This window comes from Leguminivora glycinivorella, chromosome 25, assembly GCF_023078275.1.
Source record: "Leguminivora glycinivorella isolate SPB_JAAS2020 chromosome 25, LegGlyc_1.1, whole genome shotgun sequence".
NCBI lineage: Eukaryota > Metazoa > Arthropoda > Insecta > Lepidoptera > Tortricidae > Leguminivora > Leguminivora glycinivorella.
In genome coordinates, this window is record NC_062995.1 from 7,069,661 (window position 1) to 7,096,225 (window position 26,565).

Consider the following 26,565-nt stretch of genomic DNA (forward strand, 5'->3'; position numbering starts at 1 on the left):
CAAGACAACGAACGTGTTTGAACTATTAACTATAATGTGACTAGTCCTTAAAATAAACTATTTATATTAACATATTAAAATATCATTAAAAAGACATCGAATGTGATTATTAATTTAGTGTTTGTGAATGCGATAGTTGAGTGACTTTATTTGTTTTTCTTTTCTTTTGTTTAGTCATTTTTGAAGTGCAAACGGGTAAGTACAGCCAGATAAAATAAAATTTGAATAAATATTCTTTTCTTTTTTCATCTATTAATATTTATCTTTATTTATCTATATTTCCGAGCTCATATAACCCGGCAACCTTCAAATCAAGGGTGAACAGGCATCTTCTGGGCGAGCTCACTCCATCGTAGGCCATGTCTTTGCCTTTGGCTAGTCTGTGGCCAAGAGTAAGCCCATATATAAAAAAAACACCTTACGAGTTTAGTTTTTTGTTGTGTGGAAAAAAGGGTAGGAAATTTCATATCAATGTGACTAAACAAACACTACTCATAAGTGTGTTATATTATTAAAATGTGGTCATCCAATCCAAATGGCGAACTTAATGCCAAAAAGCATTCTATACCAGTCAACTATAGGGCGAAACAAAGTCATTTATGTGGCAATTTTGAAAAGTCAAGCTATACCTACTTTCAAAGAGTTCTGACAGTATCTGTGCGAAAAGGAAATTCGTAAATCGTGTCGATTTAAAACACTCCCTTCGGTCGTGTTTTAATTTATCGCCACTCGTTTCGAACTTCCTTTTTTACGCACTTGTATCGTAATGTACTATTAAACGACGAATGTTGGTCCAATAGTAGATTGTAACAACAAGGGCATAAAGTGACCCATTTTTACCCGAGCCAATTTTTTGGAGACGGGCGTAAAAATGGACATTTTATGCCCTTGTTGTACACTCTGCTTTTCACTTCGGTTGCGAGGAAATAATTATATTTTTCACGGCAATTCACACCACGAAATTGTCTTAAAGCGAAAGAACATAATACATTAACCTGCTCGTATTTCCGCCAACTAAGGCCCCGCGCACACGGAGGCAACAGTTGCTCGGCGACTTTCGTATTTGTATGAAAAGTTGCGTCGCCCCGTGTGCGCACCTTCATACTAGCCCATAGACCGAGCGACGGAGACAAAACAGTTTTGTCTCCCATCTGTGGGGGCCCTAACTTTTTAATTATTTTTTTTCAAAATGTGATTAGAGTTTCAGACGCTTGGTTTTCTGCCAAGTCAAACGTTTTTGAACGATAATCGACTCCTATTTTATACTCTGTCAAACAAGTCTGTCACTAAATAAGAACAAAGAAAACTATAGGTATCCTTTTCTCTAGCACCCTAAAGAAAAGGATGCATATAGTTTTCTTTGTTGTTAAATAAGAACAAAGAAAACTATAGGTATCCTTTTCTCTAGCACCCTAAAGAAAAGGATGCATATAGTTTTCTTTGTTCTTATTTACTGACAGACTTGTTTGACAGAGTATATGTGATTTACTAAATTTAATGACAGAAAATACGGAATTCTAATAAATTGTAGCAAAAATAAAATAATATAAAAATGTTTGTCATCTACACTATTTTATAACTCAGCAAAATTGTGCAATATGTTGGCTGTTGAGACTTACCTTAGTCTTAGAAAATATGTTTACTTTATGCTCTAGAGCATGAAATGCGATTTTATGTCGTCTACGCACGACATAAAGGTGCACTTTTTGAGCATGAGAAGTGAAAAATTATGTTAATATTAGTACATTACGATACAGGAAAAAAAAAGAGTGGCGGTACATTTTAAATCGATTCTTGAGCTTACGGGACTCAGTAAATCTGTGTAAGAATGTCTTGTAATATTTATTTTCCCCTCACTAGCTCGGAAACACGTGTTTTGTCCTTTAATACCAGCGGGTAAAAACGCATTTTATCCACTAGTAGGTAAAGTAATTTGACCTTGAATAAAGTGAAATTAACTGCTTTAAAATTGATAAAAGTAGGTGAATCTAGTAATCAAGATGATTTACCACGTATGGAACTGCTGGAAGCAGTGATAAACGCATTTTTTGCGTTGTAGTTTCCACGCCATAGTGAGGGGAAAAGTTTTGTGTTACACTCGGGTGCAAATGTATTTTACTTCTCGTGTGTTAAAAAACTCGCAAGTTCAGGATTCTATTCTCGAACCACTCGCTTCGCTCGTGGTTCAACTATAGAATCCTTTCACTTGCTCGTTTTGCAATTCCACATTCGGCGTTAAAATACAACACTGCCCCCTTGTATAACAAATAACTATTATTTCTCTATTTCCAGATTCGCCATGCACGCGGCCATACTGCTAGCGTGCGCGGCGCTCGCGACGCATGCGCATGCGCAACAGGTGGAGCGACGCCTCGGGAATTTCAGAGAGGTGTTCGCTTGGAAGCAGATGACGTTTAACATTAACGGACAGACACGTGAGTTTTCTACTCCCGTACAGTGTGCACACTTTCATACTAGGCCATAGACTAGAAAAAAATTCCGGGGACAAAAATTGCCCGTAAGCGCATACCTTTTCGTCATTTGCAGGATCGTGCATAGTATAGAAACCCTACATAAAAGATGTTACGATAAATCTATAGTCTAGGTACTTATTCCCCAAACACGAATTTGTAGCAGTGTGTTTTTGGGTCTTAACGTACTGTGTTACTTTGCTACCATCTTAACCCAGAAAAAAAGACATGTGAACCATAGACATGTTTTTTCAAGCTGTCAAACTTTGTGTCAAAATCCACTGTAGTGACATTATAAAAAAAGTAAGTGCATGGTCGTAGAAAAACTATTGTATGCAACTGTTTTTAATTGATTTAAAAAATAGATACTCGTGGCGTCTAATTATTTACAATTTTCGGCTTCGCCTCAGTTCCATCACACTTTTATTAATAAACAAATAAATATCTTTCTTATAATCACGCGTCAAATAGCTATAATTATCAGTACCACTACTCGACACAAGGTGGCAACAGAGTCGCGTCTACCAAAAATGTAATATTGAAACAGTTCACAACTTATATTACAAGCAGAAGGAATTGAAAACAGAGTATTGATTTGAGTACTGAACAGAGTATTGTAATATTTGCTAAAATTGTTGAGCATTAGACTTTTTGTTCGTCGCGACATCTATTGACAAGTAGCAGTACTGACAATTTACGCTATTTGACGCGTGATTGTCGCTAGATGTCACTACAAATAACTTGCATTTACTGATGTATGGAGTTACAACTCTTGTTTTACTTACTCCTCTATAGCGTATGGCGTCTAGCGTCAATGATAGTCATTTCGGCTAGACTGCCTGATTCGTAATAAGGGCTCGTTCAAAAATCATGTGATCAATTTTGGGTATGGGAGGGGGGGTCCGCAAAATAAATAAATAAATAAATATTGGGGGACACCTTACACAGATCAACTTAGCCCCAAACCAGGGGTGGCTCACTCCGCGATTCTATCGCCGCGCTACAAGTACATGCACGCGGCCGCGAGTTTGCGGCCTAATCAGGGGTGGCGCGCGTTCTCACGGAACGCATGTTCGCACTTTCTAATGTTACTTTACGTCGCGAATTTTTTTTAAGGTTCATTTGCGATGTCTGCGTGTGGAATGGCTAATAATGCTTAAATAGACATCATGAATAAAATAAATACCATAGGACATTTTTACACAGATCTACTAATACTGATTAAGTCCCCCGAAAAGATTCAATAAGGCTTGTGATGTTGGAACTTAAACAAAAATATATAAATACTATATATAAACCTAGAAAATACCCACGACTTGAATATAATAGTATAACATTTTATCTGAGTATTAATTCGTTTTAATCCAAAGGCAACCCTATCGCCGGGCGCTGCGCACGTGCGGCTCGTTTCTTTGTAAGAATTTAGTAGGCATTTAAAAAGGCGGCATGTCGTGAACATCAAAGCAGTGGGCCTTCTGTACTTGTACTATTATATATTCTGTGCCCAAACTAAGCAAAGCTTGTACTAACTTGCTAAGCGACGATATACATACTTAAATAGACAAATACATAAAAAACATCCATGACTCAGGAACAAATATCTGTGCTCATCACACAAATAAATGTCCTTACCGGGATTCGAACCTGGGACCGCGGCTCAGCAGGCAGGGTCACTACCGACTGAGCCAAACCGGTCGTCAAATATCACTAATGATCATGATGGGATTATGAGTAGACATTTTTTTTTCTCAACAATATTCTTTTATCAATATAATCCGTATTTAAAAGTGTAGACTTGGCATTCCGCGCAAAAATGCGAAGCTTGTGCTGCCGGGACGCTTTCTTCCACCTCCTCATGCGCGGATCCAGGGGGGGGGTCATGGGGGTCATGACCCGCCCCTGGAGCCTAGGTTGGCCATAAAAATAGACCACGTGACCCCCTCTGGGGCTTGTGCTTTTACCACGTGACCCCCCCCCCCCCCCCTGGGCACGAAGCTGGATCCGCGCATGCACCTCCTATTCTGCAAAAACCAGAAAATCATGATATCACCTGTTGTTTGAAAGATAAGTACACATTGTATTTCGTCAACTACTTACAGGTAATTCACAAGCGGTTGCGTATAAATAGGTTTGCGACCATACAATGATATGATACCAAGGCCAGGGCCGGTCACGATCGGTGCATCTCGGAAACATTTATGTTGTTTTTTAATATTTTCCTTATACTAGAAGTGTGTTCTGATTTTACGATTTGTTATTGATTTGAAGCTTAAGTAGAAGTACCGATAGTTAGATAATAGTTATTTGTTCCACACATGGGGGGTGGAATTTTGTATAGAGCATTCCACAATCTTCGAATTTAACGTCAATCACGCGTCAAATATCGTAAATTATCAGTAGGTACTGCTACTTGTCAATAGATGTCGCGACGAACGAAAAGTCTAATGCACACCAATTTTTAGCTAATATTACAATAGTATTAATCAGTGTTCTGTTTTCAATTCCTTCTGCTTGTAATATAAGTTGTAAACTGTTCTAATATTACATTTTTGGCAGACAGAACACTGTTGCCACCTAGTATCGAGTAGTAGTACTTATAATTCACGCTATTTAACGCGTGGTTTCTCTTACTTATTCCTCTATGCTAGAACCAGAAATTACATGCATTTTCGTATGTATATTATAAACCGAATTGTATTCTTCAGTTCTTCGCGACCGTTTCGGCAACGACGGGTTAGAAGAGGACAGACGGAAGAGACAGACTGATGAGGTGTTCTTTAACAACAACGATAACGAACCGGAGAGGAACTGGAACCAGAGTAAGTATGCAATCGTAATACCCCGTAGATTACGCGTTCCTGAGAAGAAGAGCCTTGACAGACTGACGTACAGACGGTCAGTGTGCGTAGCCGAATGCGAAAACGGTCACGAAACGCTCACGATAATATCTCTTATTGCTCTTGCGTACCTGCTTAATATTGGCGCGACAGAGCCAGACTACATTTCTGCGGCGTTTTGGTGGCGTTTCGTGTCGCAGAAATGCCAGTACGGGGCCTGAGAAGGAGGGTCTTGACAAACAGACGGACAAGCAATAAAAGTGAAGTTCCGTTTTTTCTTTTCGAGGTTCCGTACCTCAATTTAAACTCAACAACCTTAAAAAACACAATAATTTTAAAAACACGTTACGATATAAGTGCGAAAAGTGAACATTTTTAACATATTCGTTTTCGCACGTGTATTTGTCCAGAGATTACAACACATGTGCGTTTTATGCTAATAATAAGTAATAGGTATTTTTTTGATAGATCACTACATAGTATAAAACAAAGTCGCTTTCTCTGTCCCTATGTCCCTATGTATGCTTAAATCTTTAAAACTACGCAACGGATTTTGATGCGGTTTTTTTTAATAGATAGAGTGATTCTAGAGGAAGGTTTACATGTAGGTATAGTACCCGTGCGAAGCCGGGGCGGGTTGCTAGTTATGTATAAAATCAACATTTGTGACTAACTTATTAAAACTACTATACTATATTAATAAACTTAAATTTTTACTGTTCTTTGCTTAATACCTAATAAGTAATACCGTGAAGTGGGGGAGTAGCGTTTGCTGGGGGAGTAAGGGTCCCCCCACATCTAGCGTCTCGCGAGCGTCGCGTCGGGCCAACTGTATGGAAAAAGACGTCGCGTCGATTGCCCATACAGTTGGCCCGACGCGACGCTCGCGAGACGCTAGATGTGGGGGGAGACTAAGACCGTTTTCACATTATCCGATCCGATATCGGATGTCGGAAGGATTTCAATAGAAAAATTCCAAGATGGCGCCTGTAATGTATGGGATATCGGTCCGACATCCGATATCGGATCGGATAATGTGAAAACGCACTAAGGATCGAAACCAGAAATCTTTGAAAGTATTTTGGCCCAACTCTCCATTCCACGGTATTAAAAAGCTAACTGCATTTATAAAAATCTAATGTTTACAGCTTAGCAAAAGAGGATAAAATTAAAAATTCAACAATAGTTATTTGTTTTACAAGGGGGCAAAGTTGTCGTTTATGCGCACGTGCCAATATTGATACCCGAGCAAGCCAAAGATTCCAAAAAGTGGAATCTTGAGTGTTGCGAGGATTTCAAGGCACGAAGGTTAAACAAACTTTGCCGCCGAGTGAAACACAAAATTTTTCACCACACCAACACGAACAAAATACTGGCTATAAAACATCAAACCAAATTAAATCTATAAAATTCAATATATATGATTCAAAATCATCATTTACAGGTAAATTCTACCAACCCTCTTCAAAATGTCAAGTTAAAATTTGTATGAAATTACTTTGCAGTCTTGTGGATAAAATGCAATTTTGCTATCTGTTTTCGAATATCAAAGTGAGCCTTTACCAGTTGGTGTGGTGAGAAATTATTTTATTATAGCAACACAATTTACAAAGACGGTGGCGCCCCCATTATTTGCTGCTCTTTTTGCCAGGCTGTAACCATCTATCGTATTTCTTCTTTATTTTATATGTTATTCTTCACCTGTTTCATCATCTCTAGATTCAGGCTCATCTTGGAATCGGCCACAAAGACCTAACAACCAATTTACTTCAAGTAAGTAATACTTAGAAACATTTAACGAACTGCGATTGATAAGCCAAAATATTTTTTTTTTAAGACACACACGGGTCGAACGCGATAAATTAACATGTTTACCTTTTATCCAATGTGCATTTGCAATTCTATACATGGTGGTAGTTTATCATATTTATGTTATTTTTACGTACCTTGTTATTTTATCGGTGGAAGGGCGATAACACTAATTTTAGGCCCTTAGATTCCTAACGCCGTGTCTTGCGTGGGCGACGGTCGCGCGACCGTCGCCGTCGCGTCTCATACTTCCATATCGATAAGGTTTGATTTCGTATGCGTCGCATCGCCGTCGCGCGACCATCACGCGACCGTCGCCCACGCAAGCCACGGCGTAACACACTTGCGATTTGCGAGCGAGTTGAAAGCGATGCGAGCGCGCAGCGAGTTCACAGCCAGGACGTAAAGTTATTTCGTCACGAGTGCGCAACGATTTCGCCGCGTGCATTCATTATGATTATGGTCCAAGATGCAGATCACTCGCAGCAATTTTCATGCGAGTACGCTCGCAAATCACAAGTGTGATACGGCCCTAATACAACTATTTTAAAATTCAAAGATTTTTTTTGTTTCACTTGGTTTAATGTTATCCCGAAGTGATTTTAGCTTGATTTATTCCTACTTTTATCGTTATAAAATCTAGTATCTGTTTTGAAATAACAGGATCTCATATCTTTCAGGACCTAATACAAATAGACCAACAACGACTTCTACAACTAGCAGACCGACTTCACCTAACGGTAAGTTTTTATATTATACCACAGAATATATAATAGTACAAGTACAGAAGGCCCACTGCTTTGATGTTCACGACATGCCGCCTTTTTAAATGCCTACTAAATTCTTACAAAGAAACGAGCCGCACGTGCACAGCGCCCGGCGATGGGGTTGCCTTTGGATTAAAACGAATTAATACTCAGATAAAATGTTATACTATTATATTCAAGTCGTGGGTATTTTCTAGGTTTATATATAGTATTTATATATTTTTGTTTAAGTTCCAACATCACAAGCCTTATTGAATCTTTTCGGGGGACTTAATCAGTATTAGTAGATCTGTGTAAAAATGTCCTATGGTATTTATTTTATTCATGATGTCTATTTAAGCATTATTAGCCATTCCACACGCAGACATCGCAAATGAACCTTAAAAAAAATTCGCGACGTAAAGTAACATTAGAAAGTGCGAACGTGCGTTCCGTGAGAACGCGCGCCACCCCTGATTAGGCCGCAAACTCGCGGCCGCGTGCATGTACTTGTAGCGCGGCGATAGAATCGCGGAGTGAGCCACCCCTGATTATACTTGCCGCAATACCAAGTGGCGATTTATGGTACCTATACCTACTATCCCTCTCTATCGCACTAGGTCTCCATTAGAATGAAAGACATAGCTACTTCAGATGCCAGTTTTGTGGTGAGTATACCTACAGTATTAGTCTTTTTTAGCGACAGCTCCATCTAGAGTTAAGTAACGGTACTAATAAATCCACTACTTGTCGCTAGATGTCGACTGCAGAAGTAATAAGCGTGCACAGTTAATAAGCGTTTTGTTAAGTGAGGAGAGTACTTATAGATGGTCAGCCAAATCTTAGCACTAAAAAATGGCGCTAAATTGAAATTTTCTATAGAAATCAAACCTTCGCCCCTACATGTTCAATCAATTTTTAAGTGTAATGGCTCGTTGATGATTCCGCCAACGTCAAGGCTTGGAAAGACCGTACGCGTTTTTTACGCCGTGGCTTGCGTCACGCAAGTTGCGTGGGCGACGGTCGCGCGATGGTCGCGCGACGGCGATGCGACGCATACGAAATCAAACCTTATCGATATGGAAGTATGAGACGCGACGGCCCACGCAAGACACGGCGTTATACAGTCAATTTGCCGGTGAACAAATTTTTCAAATTTGCCGACTTTTTTAGTGTGAAGATTTCGTTGATCGTCTTTTATATCTATTTGTCTGATGTCCGGTCTCTTTTCTGAGGTCAATAATCTGTTTTTATTTCAGACGAAGCTGGCCGCTTCTTCATTCAGTACAACAATGTGCCTATGGGGGTTGAGATAGTCGGCAATAGATTGTTCATTTCCTTGCCTAGAAGGAGACACGGTGAGTACTAATATTTGACTTGAAATACGTTCGTTGTGTTACATCCCTATACGTACAAAAATATGAAATGGCCGCCTAGATTTTAGTGCAGATTCCGCAAAAAACTACTATTAAATTTAACATTTGACAAGCATCAAGATAGATAGATAGATAGAATACTCTTTATTGGTACACCTCAGCAAAAGATACAGTGGAGACAAAGCAAATGATTATAAATAGAGGCAGACAACAGGCGGTCTTATCGCTAAAGAGCGATCTCTACCAGACAACCTTTGGGTAGCGGAAATAAAAAAAAACATAATCAAATAAAGTAGGTGCTTCGAAATAAAAAAAATCATAATTATTCTAATTTCCAACACACAAATTCATCAACGTCTGCAATCAATGTTACTAGATCTGCCTTTCGTGAGACTTGAACTCACGTTCTCTGGACCGATCGCTCCAGAGGCCATGAGTTCAAGTCTCAAGTTCAAGTCCAAGGGAAAACTTTTCCACTTTTTTTTTTAATTTTGTTGAAACTGTTCAATGCTGCGCAGAACTATTGGTCTTCATGGGGTTAATTCAATTCGTTCTAAATGGGATGCCAATTGATTTTGTACTTTTTCAGGAATCCCAACAACACTGAACTACATAAACCTGGAACGAGAATCGAACAACCGATCCCCAGCTTTGACACCCTACCCTAATCTCAGACAAGGAAGGAGCCTGACATCCGTCTATAGGACACGCGCTGACACGTGTGGTAGATTGTGGATGGTGGATACTGGACTTATGGAAATACCAAGTAATTGCATAGAGGACTAACTTTAACTTTGAGAAGCAGCGTGAGATACGAGATTTTTTCAAAGTAGTGACGATATACTTACATACTATGTATGGCTTCAAATTTCTATTAGGTACTTAAATATGTTCATGTTAAACATGTCGATAGCCTTGTAAAAGACAACAATATCATAGAGGAATAAGTAAGGAAAGAGTTGTAAGTCCATACATCAGTAAATGCAAGTTATTTGTAGTGACATCTAGCGACAATCACGCGTCAAATAGCGTAAATTGTCAGTACCATTACTCGATACTCGTCTGCCAAAAATTTAATATTAGAACAGTTTACAACTTATATTACAAGCAGAAGGAATTGAAAACAGAATACTGATTAATAATATTGTAATATTAGCTAAAAATTGGTGAGCATTAGACTCTTCGTTCGTCGCGACTTCTATTGACAAGTAGCAGTACTGATAATTTACGCCATTTGACGCGTGATTGTCGCTAGATGTCACTAAAAATAACCCGCATTTACTGATGTATGGAGTTACAACTCTCCCCTTACTTATTCATGGTATTTACTAACCCTTTCACAGACGGAGACCTAGGACTCTATATTCTCACTTTAATTTCCCCCCTCTTATTTTCAGGTAACCCCCAGCAGGCGCAACCTCCAGCGATAGTAGTTTTCGACCTGCGAACAGACACACAGATCCTCAGACACCCGTTCAAGGCATCTGATTTACCGGCTGCCAACACACCTACCGGTATAAACGTTATCCAACTTTAGTTTGATATTTAAAAACTGAAAACGAAATGTCACATGATACTAATTATTGACTAAAGACTAGGTTATCCTTCGGGTGAGGCTGGCTCATCCCATGCCAAAGAATAGGCACGGCCATTCAGCGAGTTGTTACTGTCCACACACTTGACTAAACCGCATTTTTTTTTCTTTATAACATTTTTAGTACAAAAATATTTGAATAGTCTCGTCACAGTTTGTCTATGTACAAAGCATTAAGTTAGCAAAATTATTTCTAAGTACCTAAACATTGATTAAAGTGAAATTCTCTACGTTCAGGAATGTATACACAAAACAAGTTAAAAATTAATTCCCCATAGCTAAAAATTGTTGCACACTACATATTTCAATCGCCGCACCATCTATCGTATTGTAGCAGCACTAATAAAGTCGTTACTTGACGCTAGATGGCGACTATAAAAATAAGTCTATTTTTGGTAATTTTTTTGTATGATTTTGACATTGCAGCATAATTTGTAATGTTTTCAATTAAAAAGTACATTATCACTTAACATAAGGACTAAATTTGCTTAAATCTCCTTATATAAATAAAAATAACCTTAAAAAGTCCTTAAAACGTCATTTTTTTTTACTTCTGTGAGGAAATACACAGTGTGTTTATGGTTGTTCTTATTTTTCTTATCAATATTTTCAGGTCTTGCCTCAATCACAGTAGACGTCATAAATGGCGACTGTTCAAACACCTTCGCCTATGTGCCAGATCTGACCACTTTCGGCATTATCGTGTTCTCACTGCGAGAAAGAGATAGCTGGAGAGTGCAGCATAACTATTTCAGCTTCAACCCTACAGCTGGGAACTTGAATATTGCTGGTAACATTTTATAATATAGTACTTATATACAAGTAGGTGCTCTGTGTGGTGACGGGTTAAGAATTTCACCACCCCCTTTCAGGCCGTCGTTTTCTTAAAAGTCGACTGCAGAATATGGGTGAATCCCTCATACTTATGTGTAAGCACTGATCAGTGCGTGGAAATTTTAAAATTTTAAATAAAAACGTTTACAGGTAACATACGACGGGCTAAATGTATCGTAGGCGAGAGGCTGGCAACCTGCGGGGCGATTTTTGAGTCTCACGCATTCGACTTCAGAAAATTGTCACTGAAAATAATAGGCAAGTCACCGTTTTCAACCAGTATTTTAGTGACAGTGAGACTCAATAATCGCCCCCCCCCACTGCAATGTCACAATTTCAACTTCAAACCCTTAACTGCCAAGAGTGGCACTGACATATGATTATTTTCATGTGCCCTGTCTACCCCTTTAATAAGATACAGTAGTTACTTGTTACGGGTGAGTTTTTGGTTCTTAAAAATATTGCACAAAAACAAAAAATGTGCAAAAGGAAGGCCTTTACGCCTTGAGGCTATCTCCGCCGGTCAACCACAGAGCATTTTTAAATAATTAACTGGTCATTTTCTGCAGGGCACCGGTTCCAATGGAGTGATGGCATATTCAGCATCACCCTGAACGACCCTGACTCCGCCGGCTGCAGGACAGCTTACTTCCACCCCCTCATCAGCACAGAGGTGAGCAAAATATGTTTTGGTTCATGTCTGCCCTAACCCATATGTGTTTTAACGTTATCCGATCCGATATCGGATTAAGGAACGATATTCTATATATTGAATACGTCGTCTTTGAGATTCGCTTTTCACATTCTTCCTACATACGATATCAGATCACATATAGTATGAATTTTCTGATATGAATTTTTGGCTTTTGCCGTAATCTGTTAAACAAAAGCCTTTGTTTCTATTATTCACAGCGGCTAGCTCTCGTTTCCACGGCACGTGCTAAAGTCTCAGTGTAGTTAAAAAGCAACTATCATGATGGTAATAAGGTTCAAATTAGGGCTCTGGATACACGTGATTCACGCCGAACCGTAGCTACGTGATCTTAACACCGGCGGTACTAAGATCACGAATTTCACGAACACGGCAAGGTACGTACCTCGTACGCACGTACGTACGTACTTGCCTTAGCGCCCGGATTCACGTGACACGCCGCGGGCCGTGACACGCCGCCGCCCGAACTAAGTTCGTGTGCAGAGTACTTATCGTACGTTTTGTAGATTTAACTCGCCCGGGAGAAAACCAAATCATGACTATTATTGAATTATCACTTAATACCTATACTTAATACTGGACGAAATTTTTTTTACATATGAATTAAACTTATATTTATGTTTTGCTTCGATTTTTATACAATACATATAACTAGCGGCCCTCCCCGGCTACACACGGGGATTATGATAAAAATTGTTATAATAAGTTATCCGTAAAAGATAGACATATGCCATCGCGGACTTTTTTGTAGACCTATTAGAGAGACACAATTTTCCAATACATTATTTTGATATAGCTCAAACGGTTTCGGCAGCGTTTTCGATTAAAGCTCTCAGCCAGCGGGATTTTGTCCAACTCGATTAGAAAATATCGTCATATTTCAACCAATTCAAACAAAACTTTAACAAATTATATACCTGAACTTTCCTCAAGAATTACTCTATTCATAAGTGAAAACCATATGAAAACCCGTTCAGTTTTTGAGTTTATCACGAACACACAGACAGACGCGGCTCCCCGGGAGTTTATTTTATAAGAGAAGATTAAGTGATTTACGGCGTTATTCTGTTTCCGATTTTATTGAAATTAAAACTAGCAAACTGTCCGATGCCTTACACTATCTATATACCTGTATGGTAAATGTCAACCTGTGTTACGTTACGTCTTAATATTGTTTATTTTTTGACATGTGCCGTCAGAATCCTCAAATACTTGACACTAACTTAAAACTGTATGTGGTGACAGTTTAGTATAGTATGGAGTAACTATTGTCCCAGAGCTGTAAGAAGTGTAAGAACCTCTTTTTCACACATGACAGCGTCCACAAAACGTAAAATCCTGTAATAATGGTTAAAAAAATCAAGTACTTAAAATAGTATTTTATACAATTGCGATATAATACAAAGCTTTTCCGTCGAGTACCATGTTTAGGCCACGAAGCTTTGCTGAGTGGCCTAACAGTACGGTACGAGAGTGAAAAACTTAATTATATCACTATTGTATACAATACTTTTTCTACGAGTCATCATCTTCATCATCAATGGACGGAAATATCATCATTCATGCAAGTTTAAATTAATGTTAATAGCGTCGTTCACCGTTGTATCAACATCGAATTACCTAGTAACCAATTGTTTGTAACAACCGTCTCTGATTGGCCGATAACGCCACAAATAAAAAAAATGTATTTCAGATGCAGAAAAATTTGCCAGGTATCGCAAATTAGTATATAAATTGTATGATGTTCTATTTTTGAAATTATTACAGTTAACTTAAAGTCAACTATAATGAGATTAAGTACATATATTATTATAGTTGAGTCGGAACTGCCATAGAGTATCCAACACTGAAAAGTTAGCACTTATAGTTTAGTCTGTGGTGTCCTAATTGACAGATTACAATCGACGAGTAGAAAAATAATATTTCCCTTACTTTAAACATAATCTAAAACATGTTACATTTTTGCGGATCTTCGTTAGTAAGTATTTTACGATATTAATTTATAACGCAAGATTTACTTATTAAACCATTTATCATTAATTTTTATTTTTAAACTAGTGCTGTGGCAGAGTGTAATTTCGATTCAAATGACATTTCAGTAAGTTGATAGAAATCGTATATTTGTTTAAGCGCCTCCTTGTCCATAGGGCCTAATCGATTCAACCAATTCGAAATTAATCGTTAGATTTGGCAAACGATACGCCTTAGCCACATCGCAACATATGTACTTCAAAACAAATGTGTCAAAAATGTGAACTTACGGATCCGGGACAATAGTTCTGATGAAATTCAGCAACACGACGCTTAGCCATATATTTCTGGTCAAGCATTATTATGTTATTCTTAAGGTTTTCACATTTATTCTTTCATTTATTATGTATGAAAATGAAAACCTACCAAGTGGCTTTAATTAATTAATATTTAAGCTTGCTCTTATGTAAGCATATAACGTAATCTTAAATGTAAACAAGACAAACAGGAGTGTAGGTGAACAAAAGAGCAAGTTTATGATGACTATTATACTCCAGGCAAAAAATATGCACACATGTGCGCGGGACCACGGCTAAGACAAAAAAAATGACAGCTGCAGTTCTTATCAGTTTCGTTACATTAAATAATACTTTTAGATTGTATATTCCTTTATAGCACTGTATTGTTTGACGAACGAGCTCAGCTATCTTACTGTGGTGGTATTTTGCAAATAATAAGCGCAGTTCCACCACGTGGTAATAAAGACAGTAAAATTTACGAGCAGCCTTTTGTACGTGAAGCTGAGTGAAGTGAGCGATGTGTTATTTTTACATTTTAGGATTTTTTATTTAATCTGGATGGGGCAGTTTAGAATTTTAGTTTATTTCAATTAGTCACTTGTAAGATCCCAGTTGATCAACACTTGAAGGCCTTGACATTTTACTTTAGCGGTGAATTTAAAAGTTATTGTCTTGTTGTTTTGTTAATTTTTTGTATTGTTACTGTTAATGTTTGAAACTCTTAACAACGAAGAAAAGTTTGGTGTGGAGATATGCCACCAGAGTCGGAGATTCAACTTTATGTAGTCTCTGCAAGGATCGGACAAACAATGAGTTTCCGTGTCGTCATGGTACTACAGGATCTATCGCGAGGCATTTGACGTCAGTTCATTTGAAATCTGCTGTTACTGTTACGACATCAAACGAGTAAGTCAATTTTTTAAATAGGTGTAATCCATAATAAGTAAATGAAAGCAGCAAAGGTCTAAGTTTAAATACCATGAAAAAATAATTTTAAAGTTATTGCATGTAAATAGTATAACGAAGCTCACTTTATTAAGCAGTGCCTATTTATTATTTTTGAAACAATATATCAGTCATAAAACAGTGTTTACATCTTAATAAAATGATAATCCTGCGCCTTGAACCCTCTTAAAGTAGACTTTTTTTACTACCATCAATCTTATTACTATATAACGTAATTACACTAATTACCTAATTAAATAGTGGCTATAACAGTTAAGTAAGTTCGCGTAAAATGTATAACATAATTATTAACTAGGTATGTGTTAAAATTACGTTTCCGTGGATGTCATCCTATCGTCACATTCTTAATTTTTATACTAAATTGACAAATTTCTTACTCCTTGCATCAATAATTGAATGGTACCGTGGATACTTATCCTATTAAATCTTATTAATCAGAGGGTAACTAGAGAGTTTTTGTCAACGAACATTGCAGACACATAATAAGCAGATTCAAGGGTATCACGGTGCACGGTTAAGCCCATATTACCACGTTAACGCATGGTATTTTTCAACCACAACCACTCAACAGATAAGCTTAACAAAGGATAAGGTATAGTCATGGTATAGTGCCATTTTAATAAACATAAAAGTAATATTTTAGTGAAAGTATAAGCATTTTTTGAATTTGTACTCGAAGCGTCGGTTGTAGCGTAGAGACAATGCTAACAGTGGTTATTTAATAATAAGTCGAATTTAGAATTATAACTGTTGAAAACCTTTAGATAGAGTAAAAAACTCAAATGACTGGAAGGAAACTTTATCTGAAACGGTTACCAAATCGAGCAGTTACCCTTACAAAAGGTTACCTACCCATATCGTTGGTATTTTTATAACCACTTCTAAATTAAGCCTATCGGAAACCCCGGATCGTTTATTTAGTTATATTTATTTATTACTTACATATTAATATTTGAAAAACCGCAGTATTGAATATAAATTTTAATTCAAAAGTAATTAAGATATAACCTCACGTTACCTACATTTTTATTCATAACTTATAGAGACTGCATCCGATCTTATCTTCTCTCATGAAACGCCGCTGGCGGACCGAACGGGCGTGTCACGTGAATTCGTACGTACGTACGGACGGATCTACGAACGTACGTACCCTAATTTCACGTGATTTATTTTCACGTGACGAACGAACCAGAAATCCGTTGCCGTGTATCACGGCAACGTGCGTACGGCTACGTGTTCACGATACACGGTCACGACCGGGAGCCCCCATAAAAAGCCCTTTCGGAGATAACACGTTTTGTCATCTTCAAAAAAAGTTACCTGCGTACTGTAAACTGTTTCATAAATTTTAACCTAATTGTTATCATGATAGTTGCTTTTTAACTACACTGAGACTTTAGCACGTGCTGTGGAAACGGGAGCTAGCCGCTGTGAATAATAGAAACAAAGGCTTTTGTTTAACAGATTATGACAAAAGCCAAAAATTCATCTCAGAAAATTCATACTATACCTACCATCAGGTGTGATTGTGGTCAAACGTCTACCTATTCATATTAAAAAAAAAAACAATGTGAAAACGCTCTAATAGGCTAGTTTTCTATAATTAAAATAAAATATTTTGAGCAGTGCACGAAATAAAGCACCACATAATTAGTAAAAAAATATGCACAGTAGTTATTGTTAAACATAATTAATTTTCTATTTAATAAGTCAAAGAGAAAGATATAAAGTAAATGAATCGACCGTGACGCCACGTTCATAGTAATTCTATACATATTTAGCAAATCATTTTGACAGTTCATAAAAAGAAGCTGATTTGACTAGTAGAAAACTAGCCTAAGTATTGTGTGTCCTACTCTAATGAAATGACAAAAGCCCCTCAACATTTGTTCTCACAATAATGAGACCAATTGTTAAGTGTGTAAAAGAATATTCACAATTTTTTTAGTGTTTTACGAATAATTTTCTGATTAATTTAAATATGGTCTCGTGTGGCGACCGGTTAAGAATTTCAGCGCCCTAGGTGTTGTAGAAGTCATTGTGGGATTTGGGTTCAATATTAACAATTTCGTTTTCTTTCAACTCCTTAATGAGGAGGCACACTTAAAGGTTATGCCAGATGGCGCCACCTTTTTAGTCCATTGCACAGATAAATAATTTCATACCTGAGAGCGAGAAGATGATATTTTTCTCTCTCTCTCTCTCTCTCACACGTATGAATGACAGTGACATACTAGACACTTGCACAGGCGCCGCCTGGTGGGATAAAATGTCAGTGTGCCTCCTCATTGCCAAGAGTAGTAGGTACTAAAACCCGAGTAGTAATTAAAATATGTCCATGATTTACAGGAGTTTTCAGTAAACACGTGTGTCCTGAGGAACAGAACAGCCAGCAGTGACAGCGACTATTTCCAGAGATATTCGGTGAGTACAAGACAAGATTAAAAGTCAAAAAAGTCAAAATATTATTTTCTCAAACATGCAATGAAATATTGTCTTTACGTTCCTTAAAATGGGCTGGGAAGTATCGCTTTTTGGGCGCAACAACTCGAGAGGACTGTAAAGGGATTTCATATTATTTTTTAGGCCTAGGCCTGCAAAGTAACTTTTTTTTATAAAATATTGTCCTTTAGAGCATTTTTTTTTTATTTCATTGTATGTTTGAGAAAAGCACTATACATGCCTTGGCGTGAAAACGGATTCCCGGCCTCGTATCCCTATCCGTCCGTGTCCGTATATACCCACTTGGCCGGAAATCCTCATTTTCCCGGCCTCTGATGTAATGTACTATTATTCGAATAGGCTTACAATAAGCATTTTTAAATTGTCAACAATGTACAATATTCATCTTATTCTGAATATCAGAGCAATTCATTGGTGCAATAAACAATATATTATTGTTTTATAACTACATTGAATTAATAAAATGATATCAATCTAAATTCTATAAAAAAACTAGTCTAAAAACTTCTAGAATAAATTCTAAATGTCAAAAAATTATTATATAAAAATACATTGAATTATCAATTTCATCATTTCAATTTATACTAGGCGTAACAAAAATAGTATAAATCTATTAACGGGTTTTCAGACGCATTTTTCAATAGGCCATTCTAAATCAGCATAGGCCAGCCCTCATTACAAACAATATTTAATTTTGTATTTGATTTCTTCTACTTACGGAGTGAACAATGTGACACTGTTTTCCCTGCTAGGAGATAAAAAATGTAATTATGTAGATTATATGCTATTGTGTCAAAAATATTTTCCATCTTGGGTGTCAATGTCAAGTTAAAATTTCTCACTTCCGATTCAATTTTAGAATCATTTGCTTCATTCAGCCGCGTATCATGTTGCCAATTTTATCACGTATCCACGTGGATAAAGCATCCGTCACGCTTTAGCAAGTATGTCAGTGTGAGAGTGACAGATGTCTTATCCACGTGGATAAGTGATAAAATTGGCAGCATGATACGCCGGGCAGGTTTCAATGGTCGGCTTGGTCGCAAATAATAGCATAGAGTAATAAGTAAGGGAAGAGTTATGTAACTCCATACATGGTAAATGCGAGTTATTTGTATAGGCATAGTTAAGTGACATCTAGCGACAATCACTCGTCAATCACGCGTCAACTAGCGTAAATTATCAGGGTGGCTAGCCGAATGGCACAATCGCTCACGAAACGCTCACGAAACGAAGCGCTAGTAGATATCTATCTCTATCGCGCTTGCGTATTGGCGCGACAGAGCCAGCGGCGTATCGCTTTCGTTTGGCGTCGGAGAAATGCCATTCGGCTACGGGGCCTTTACTGCTACTTGTCAATAGATGTCGCGACGAACGAAAACTCATGAATTTTTAGGTAATATTACAATAGCATTAATCGGTATTCTGTTTTCAATTGCTTCTGCTTGTAATATAAGTTGTAAACTGTTCTAATATTATTTTTTTGACAGACGAGACACAGTTGCTACCTAGTATCGAGTAGTGGTACTGATAATTCACGCTATTTGACGCATCATTGACGCGTGATTGTCGCTAGATGTCACTTAACTATGCCTATACAAATAACCCGCATTTATTGATGTATGGAGCTCCCTCTTCCCTTACGCCGTGGCTTGCGTGGGCGACGGTCGCGCGATGGTCGCGCGACGGCGATGCGACGCATACGAAATCAAACCTTATCGATATGGAAGTATGAGACGCGACGGCGACGGTCGCGCGATCGTCGCCCACGCAAGACACGGCGTTACTTATACATCTATGATAATAGTCACATTTGTTACCAGGTGGTAGGCAACCGCGGTGACAACTCCCAATGCACCATGCACGGCTACCACTCCGCGTCCAAAGTCATCTTCTTCGCTGACGTCGGTCGCAACGCCATCTCTTGCTGGAAGACCTCCAACATCCTGAACCCTGGGAACGTGGCTGTGCTGGCCCAGGATAGCACTAGGATGAGCTATCCTTCTGGTAAATCCATCGTTTCAGCCGTTAATCGCCCACTGCTGAGCATAGACCCATAGAGTATATGCCACTGCGGGCGTAACACACTAGTGTGATAATAAACTTTATCACATCGGTGCGTCCCTATCCCACTTACTAGTACATTTAGTACACGCACGTCGCACACACGCGCAACAGAATGAGCGCGAAAGGAGCGAAGAGCCGAGGAGTGACAATGACAGCAAAGCGAAGCGAAGCGTTACTGTAAGCCATATGCACAATTTGTTTCTCGCTCTCTCAGTGTACTTCTGTACTGAATGTCCTAAAAGAACGAACTTCGGAGATCGTACTAGTTGGGAGCGATCTTTTCAGTGAACGAGCAGGCACAACTCTATAAGGTGGTATGGGTCCAATGGTCGAGCGGTTTAGGCATCTGTCCGGTAATCGGAGGACGCTGGTTCAAATCCAGCTCAGGACACAGGCCTTGGTCACTTTTTCTTTGTACATATATGACGTCTATGCTATTTTACAATTATATGCTTTCAGATCTTCACGTGACAGATGATGAAGTGTGGGTTATGGCAAACAATCTTCCCCGCTTCGGATATTCGCGTCTCGACCCCAACCAATACAACTTCTTTGTCTACAGGTATAAAATATCTCTTATACCCCTTACATTGATTTCCGTTAACTTTAAGGGAAGGTTCTTTAGTCAATTACAAATGATTTCTGTAAGAAACTGGTGTCTTAACTCTTACTGTTATCGAGTTATTCAAAAAATAAATTGAATTGCTTAGTAATGTAGTAAGGCGTACAGCGTTTATATATTATATTATATATTATATTATATCTATAGGACGTTCTTACACATATTGACTGAGTCCCACGATAAGCTCAAGAAGGCTTGTATTGTGGGTACTCAGACAACGATATATATATATACAACGTGTTTCCGGTATCACTCAAAACCTCAGACACCCCAACTGATTTTTATTTTTTTAAACTCATCTAGAGTATTCATCTTTTAATCTGATCGTTACTTTTTTTTAAATTGAATTTTTAATTTTCTGTACAGCTCTACTTGACTTTTAGCTCTACACTCAATAAAATAATTGCTAACTACCATCATAAACCATAAGACTATTTATTTGTGTACGTTACTGCAACGACATAAGGTTTACCAATAGACAGCTAAGATGTCACTGTAAAACACTTTAAAGCTTTATCACAGTGAACTTCAAATTGGACAGGTAATCGCAGTAAGCAAATTTAAACCCAATATTCAAAATGACAAGGTTGTAATTAGGTACGAGTTCAATTTGTTGACTTATGATAAACATTAAGATTAAACTGACAAACAACGTCAAACTCGTAGCGGAAAAAATAATCGTCCAAGTAACCAGCCAGTATTAATACTCCTAAATACTGAAAAAGGTAAACAACCTCTAGCAATGCGATATACACAATGTTGTATTACGAGTACAATAGAATGGGCACGTAAAAAATAACTAATAATACTAATTTAAATAAAAATATTACCCCCATCAAGATATAGCTCAATCGATTCTACTCTCGATTCTGAACAAATTGTTTTCAGGTTTTTAGTGTTAAATGAAACACGGTGTATATATATAATATACTAATACTTATATAGATAGAAAACATCCATGACTCAGAAACAAATATCTGTGCTCATCACTCAAATAAATGCCCTTACCGGGATTCGAACCCGGGACCGCGGCTTAGCAGGCAGGGTCACTACACGCTAGGCCAGACCGGTTCGATTTATAACTCCTTAGTATTGTTTATTATGACATGTGATATCAATTACTTGACACTATTAACTTGAATGTTGTTTTTAAGGGTCTCTAACACTGATTAATTAGTTATTATTTATGAAAACGATCATATAGTACATTTCGATACAATTTAACGGAAAACAAAAAACACGGTGTATGACTTGCGACAAGGTTAAATGTATTGACATATACTAATAACACTAGACAATCAATCGTCTAAACCAGCGTGTAACCCAATAAAAAAAAACTATAAGCTATTATAGAATTAACTGGAAGTTATATTGGCTTATGATTGGTCGGCAGACATTTTGTTCATCCCGACATCTATTATCAAATAGCATTACTAATGATTTTGCTACTTGACGATAGATGGCGCGGTAAGAAAAGTGACGTATGGACTTAGCACTGTATTTTTATTTTTTCATCTATGTTTTAATATTTAAATATATAATATAAACAATATTTAGTTTTATAACCGGGGATGGTCAAATGGGATGAATAGGGAAAGGACACTTACATAGTTATTTTGCGTAAATCACGGGACCCCTTTGACCGTCCCCGGTTATATGGGGTGCCCCACGTTGGGCGCCACGTATAATCTGGAATAGTCAAAGGGGTCCCATAATTCACGTTATGAATAACAAAACAACTATGAATAGGAAAAGGACACTTAGGTAGTTGTTTTGCGTAAATCACGGGACCCCTTTGACCAGCCCCACGTTGGGCGCCACGTTTCATATTTCATACTATGAATAACAAAACAACTATGACACGTCATTCAAAGACAAACGGATTCGGACTGAATAATATGGCGCACGCGAGTCTGTGAGCAATTGGTTGAGTGAATGTGATGAATGATGAGTGTACGAATGTTAAGGCGTTCACAGACGTGTATATGAGGGAGTGTCTACACGTCTGGGTAGGGAGTTAAGGCTGTGTTATAGATTTTTTTTTTCAGGGGAAACGTGAACGACCTGATTACGGGAACAGTGTGTGATGGACGCACGCCCTTCACTGGATGAAGATTAAAAATGTAGTTTACGATTTTTATTGCAGTACAACCATTTGATATTAACAATTGTTTTATTTAATAAATAATTAACTACTAATTAATAAATTAAATATTATTGCTTCATACATTCATGTAATAAAATAGACAGATCATTTATTTCACATTAGAAATAGAAATCATTTATTCGTGACAAGTGACAACAGAAATTATTTACACATAACACAAAAAGATAGGTACATATATAATATTTCCCACGAAATGGTCCCGATTCAGCATGGTGTTAGCCTGGGAGGGCCAACGCTGATCTTCCGTCGGGGCCATTGCGAGTGAAAACACGGAAAGTACACACACATCACAAACAGGAAGTATAGATAAAAAGATGCAAAAAAGTACACCATTTAAAATAAAACAATATTTGCAGAGTTTATAATTAAAATTATACATTAAAATAAAAAGAACAAAACAATGACAAACATTTTTAAGTACCGTGATGGTACATTACAGACTGCAATTCTAAATTTCATGTCACATTACAAGAATTCATAGCAATATTGTCTGTCACAAAACACGGTGTAACATGATGGAACTGAAAGATTTTAACTACGCATTTCGGAGGGTAAAATAAAGATAAAATGTTATATGACGTCAAGCAAATTACGCCATTTTTTTTTTTTTTTTAGTTTTTTTGGATATATTTTAACATAAAAAGTAAATAAGTATTGTTCGTAAAACTGGCACTTAAAATATGTTTTTCTACAAAAAATACTTTTTGCAATGAAAGGTGAAAAACTTAAGAAAGTCACCTGTTGTATGTGTGAGTGACGTGTTCGAATAGGCGTTTGTTTTGTTTGTGTTACTAATTTTAAATATGTGTTCTCTATTCGAACACGTCACCCACACATACAACAGGTGACTTTCTTAGGTTTTTCACCTATACTAGTTATTTTTTGACATCTATCAACGAGGATAGGTAGTTAATAGATTATGTCCCATAACGGCATCATCACCATCAAAATAACGTTTTGTCACAGATCAAATAATACTAGTACAGATACCTAATCCCATACTAAAAATGGGCGCCGTCCTAAGTATTCTAGACCTGTAGGCTAAATTTAATCCACACTCAAAGAGCTAGATGGCGCCAGTAGCCACGCGTGGCCAACAAAACTCTTATCAGTATCCTACGTCGAAATAGTCATCAAACTGCAACATCTTGCGACATCTGTTTTAGCTTTCACGCACTAAACCTATAACGTCACATGGACGTTTAAAGTCGAACATTACTAGATGGCGTTGCCGTGCGGCTTGTATGTGTGCTCGCCGCGTACGTATAATATACTCGCTCTGTCCGCAACACATGCAAGCGGAATTGAATGAACGAGATCCGCGGCGCCCCACCCCGCGCCCCACGCCCCGCACCCCGCGACCACGGCGCCGGCGACCTTGAGTTGAGAGGCCCCAGCCCCCGACCAAAGGATGCATTGATTTGTTAAAATTTAAAGCACTCTAAAGCAGGCGCGTAGTTAATTAGAAATATGGAAATGAATATTATTATGTAAGAAATACATAAGTATAATAGCTAAGAATGTACATGTAGTAAACATAATGAACAAAATGTAAAGTACGTATTTGATAAAACATTTTCGAGAGTAATATTTTTATTCATAAAATTGTGCAAACACTGCAAACTTAATTTAAACTCCGAAACTATTTATTTTCTGAAACATGGTATGAAATGTTGTCATTACGTCCTTTTAAGTTAAAATATGCTTCCCGGTACCACAACATAGTGTAATTTAAAAATACAGATATAAAATTAATACTTCGCAAATAAATTACGACTATAAACACATAAAATTATTAAAACACCAAGACCAGACAATTTAAGCCTGGCGTCCACTAGGCGCGCCGATCGAGCCTTGGTAACCCTTAGGCCGTTTTTAGGGTTCCGTAGTCAACTAGGAACCCTTATAGTTTCGCCATGTCTGTCTGTCCGTCCGTCCGTCCGTCCGTCCGCGGATAATCTCAGTAACCGTTAGCACTAGAAAGCTGAAATTTGGTACCAATATGTATATGAATCACGCCGACAAAGTGCAAAAATAAAAAATGGAAAAAAATGTTTTATTAGGGTAACTCCCCTTACATGTAAAGTGGGGGCTGAAAATTTTTTTCATTCCAACCCTAACGTGTGATATATTGTTGGATAGGTATTTAAAAATTAATAAGGGTTTGCTAACATCGTTTTTTGATAATATTAATATTTTCGGAAATAATCGCTCCTAAAGGAAAAAAATGTGCGTCCCCCCCCCTCTAACTTTTGAACCATATGTTTAAAAAATATGAAAAAAATCACAAAAGTAGAACTTTATAAAGACTTTCTAGGAAAATTGTTTTGAACTTGATAGGTTCAGTAGTTTTTGAGAAAAATACGGAAAACAACGGAACCCTACACTGAGCGTGGCCCGACACGCTCTTGGCCGGTTTTTACATTATCGTTTTTACATAAAAAAATCGTATTGTTTCTTACTACAAAAGGTCCTTTCTCATTGATAGATGTCGAAAAGTGAAAAGTAAAACCTTTGTTGAAAAATTTAGGTTTTTAGAAAAAAAAAACGTTTAAACTCTTTTTAAGTGCCAGTCTGAAAAAATATATTCAAAAATATAAAATACATAGTTATTTGTTATACAAGAGTGCAAAGTTGTATTTTAACGGCGAGTGTGGAATTGAAAAACGAGCAAGCGAAAGTATTCTAAGTTGAACCACGATACACAACAACATTTTCCCTCACTATAGCGAGGAAAGTACAACGCAAAAAACGCGTTTATCACTGCTTCCAGGAGTTCCACAGGTGGTAAAACATATCGTCATCACTAGATTCACTATATGACTATATTCAAGGTCAAATTACTTTATCCACTAGTGGGTTTTTACCTGCTGGTATTGAAGGACAAAACGCGTGTTTCCGACCTAGCGAGGGGAAAAATGCAAAAATGTAGTGTGTTTTGGTTTGGTTTGGTCGGGGGGGGGGGGGGGGGGGGGGGGGCTGATGTGGTTAATTTATAATTATATTTGTACAATAATAATGTTTTAAAATGCTGTTGCGCTTCGCGCGACGCAAGTGCGGCGTCGCGTCGAGGTCTAGGCCCACTCCGCCGCAAATCGGCGACCGAGCGCGCATTCGTGTGCGTTCGGAAATCCTAGCCAGTCGGCAATCGTCGCGTCTCATACTTCCATATCGATAAGGTTTGATTTCGCATGCATCGCATCGGTCGTGCATGTAGCAAATGTCGGAAGGATTTCAAAGGCAAAAATCAAAGATGGCGGCTTCAATGTATGGGATATCGGTCCTACATCCGATATCGGATCGGATAATGTGAAAACGCACTAACGGTTAATGCTTAGGCCGTTTTCACATTATCCGATCCGATATCGGGTGTCAGATCGACATCCTACATCCGATAAACGCTTCCGATAGTGTCGGATGTACAGTCAACCAATTGGAACCCTAGGCCACTCTACAACCATGTCAAAATGACAAGCAGTAAGAGATTTCTTACAATCTGATTTATAACGTTAGTTCTACAGTGGCCTAGGGTTCCAATTGGTTGACTGTAGGTCCGATAAAAAGCATTGTTCCAAATCAATGAAGTATGATTTGTATCAAAAAGTATTTAAAAAATGTTTTATATTTAATA

The 26,565-nt window shown here is 37.8% G+C and overlaps 1 protein-coding gene across 2 annotated transcripts; it reads left to right on the forward strand.

The window, feature by feature from the left end:
* Nucleotides 1-22,932, forward strand: LOC125239363 (L-dopachrome tautomerase yellow-f2-like). Of its 2 annotated transcripts, XM_048146922.1 has the most exons (14): nt 1-195; nt 2,293-2,435; nt 5,177-5,290; nt 7,028-7,081; nt 7,798-7,857; nt 9,123-9,221; nt 9,829-10,005; nt 10,637-10,753; nt 11,447-11,623; nt 12,237-12,340; nt 17,965-18,039; nt 19,902-20,085; nt 20,605-20,707; nt 22,816-22,932. In XM_048146922.1, the coding sequence occupies exons 2-14, from the start codon at nt 2,300-2,302 to the stop codon at nt 22,877-22,879; spliced, it is 1,464 nt and encodes a 487-aa protein (XP_048002879.1). In that variant the 5' UTR covers nt 1-195; nt 2,293-2,299; the 3' UTR covers nt 22,880-22,932. The 2 variants fall into 2 exon arrangements, with proteins under 2 accessions (XP_048002879.1, XP_048002880.1); XM_048146923.1 differs by lacking the exon at nt 7,028-7,081.
* The last annotated feature ends 3,633 nt before the right edge of the window (nt 22,933-26,565 follow it).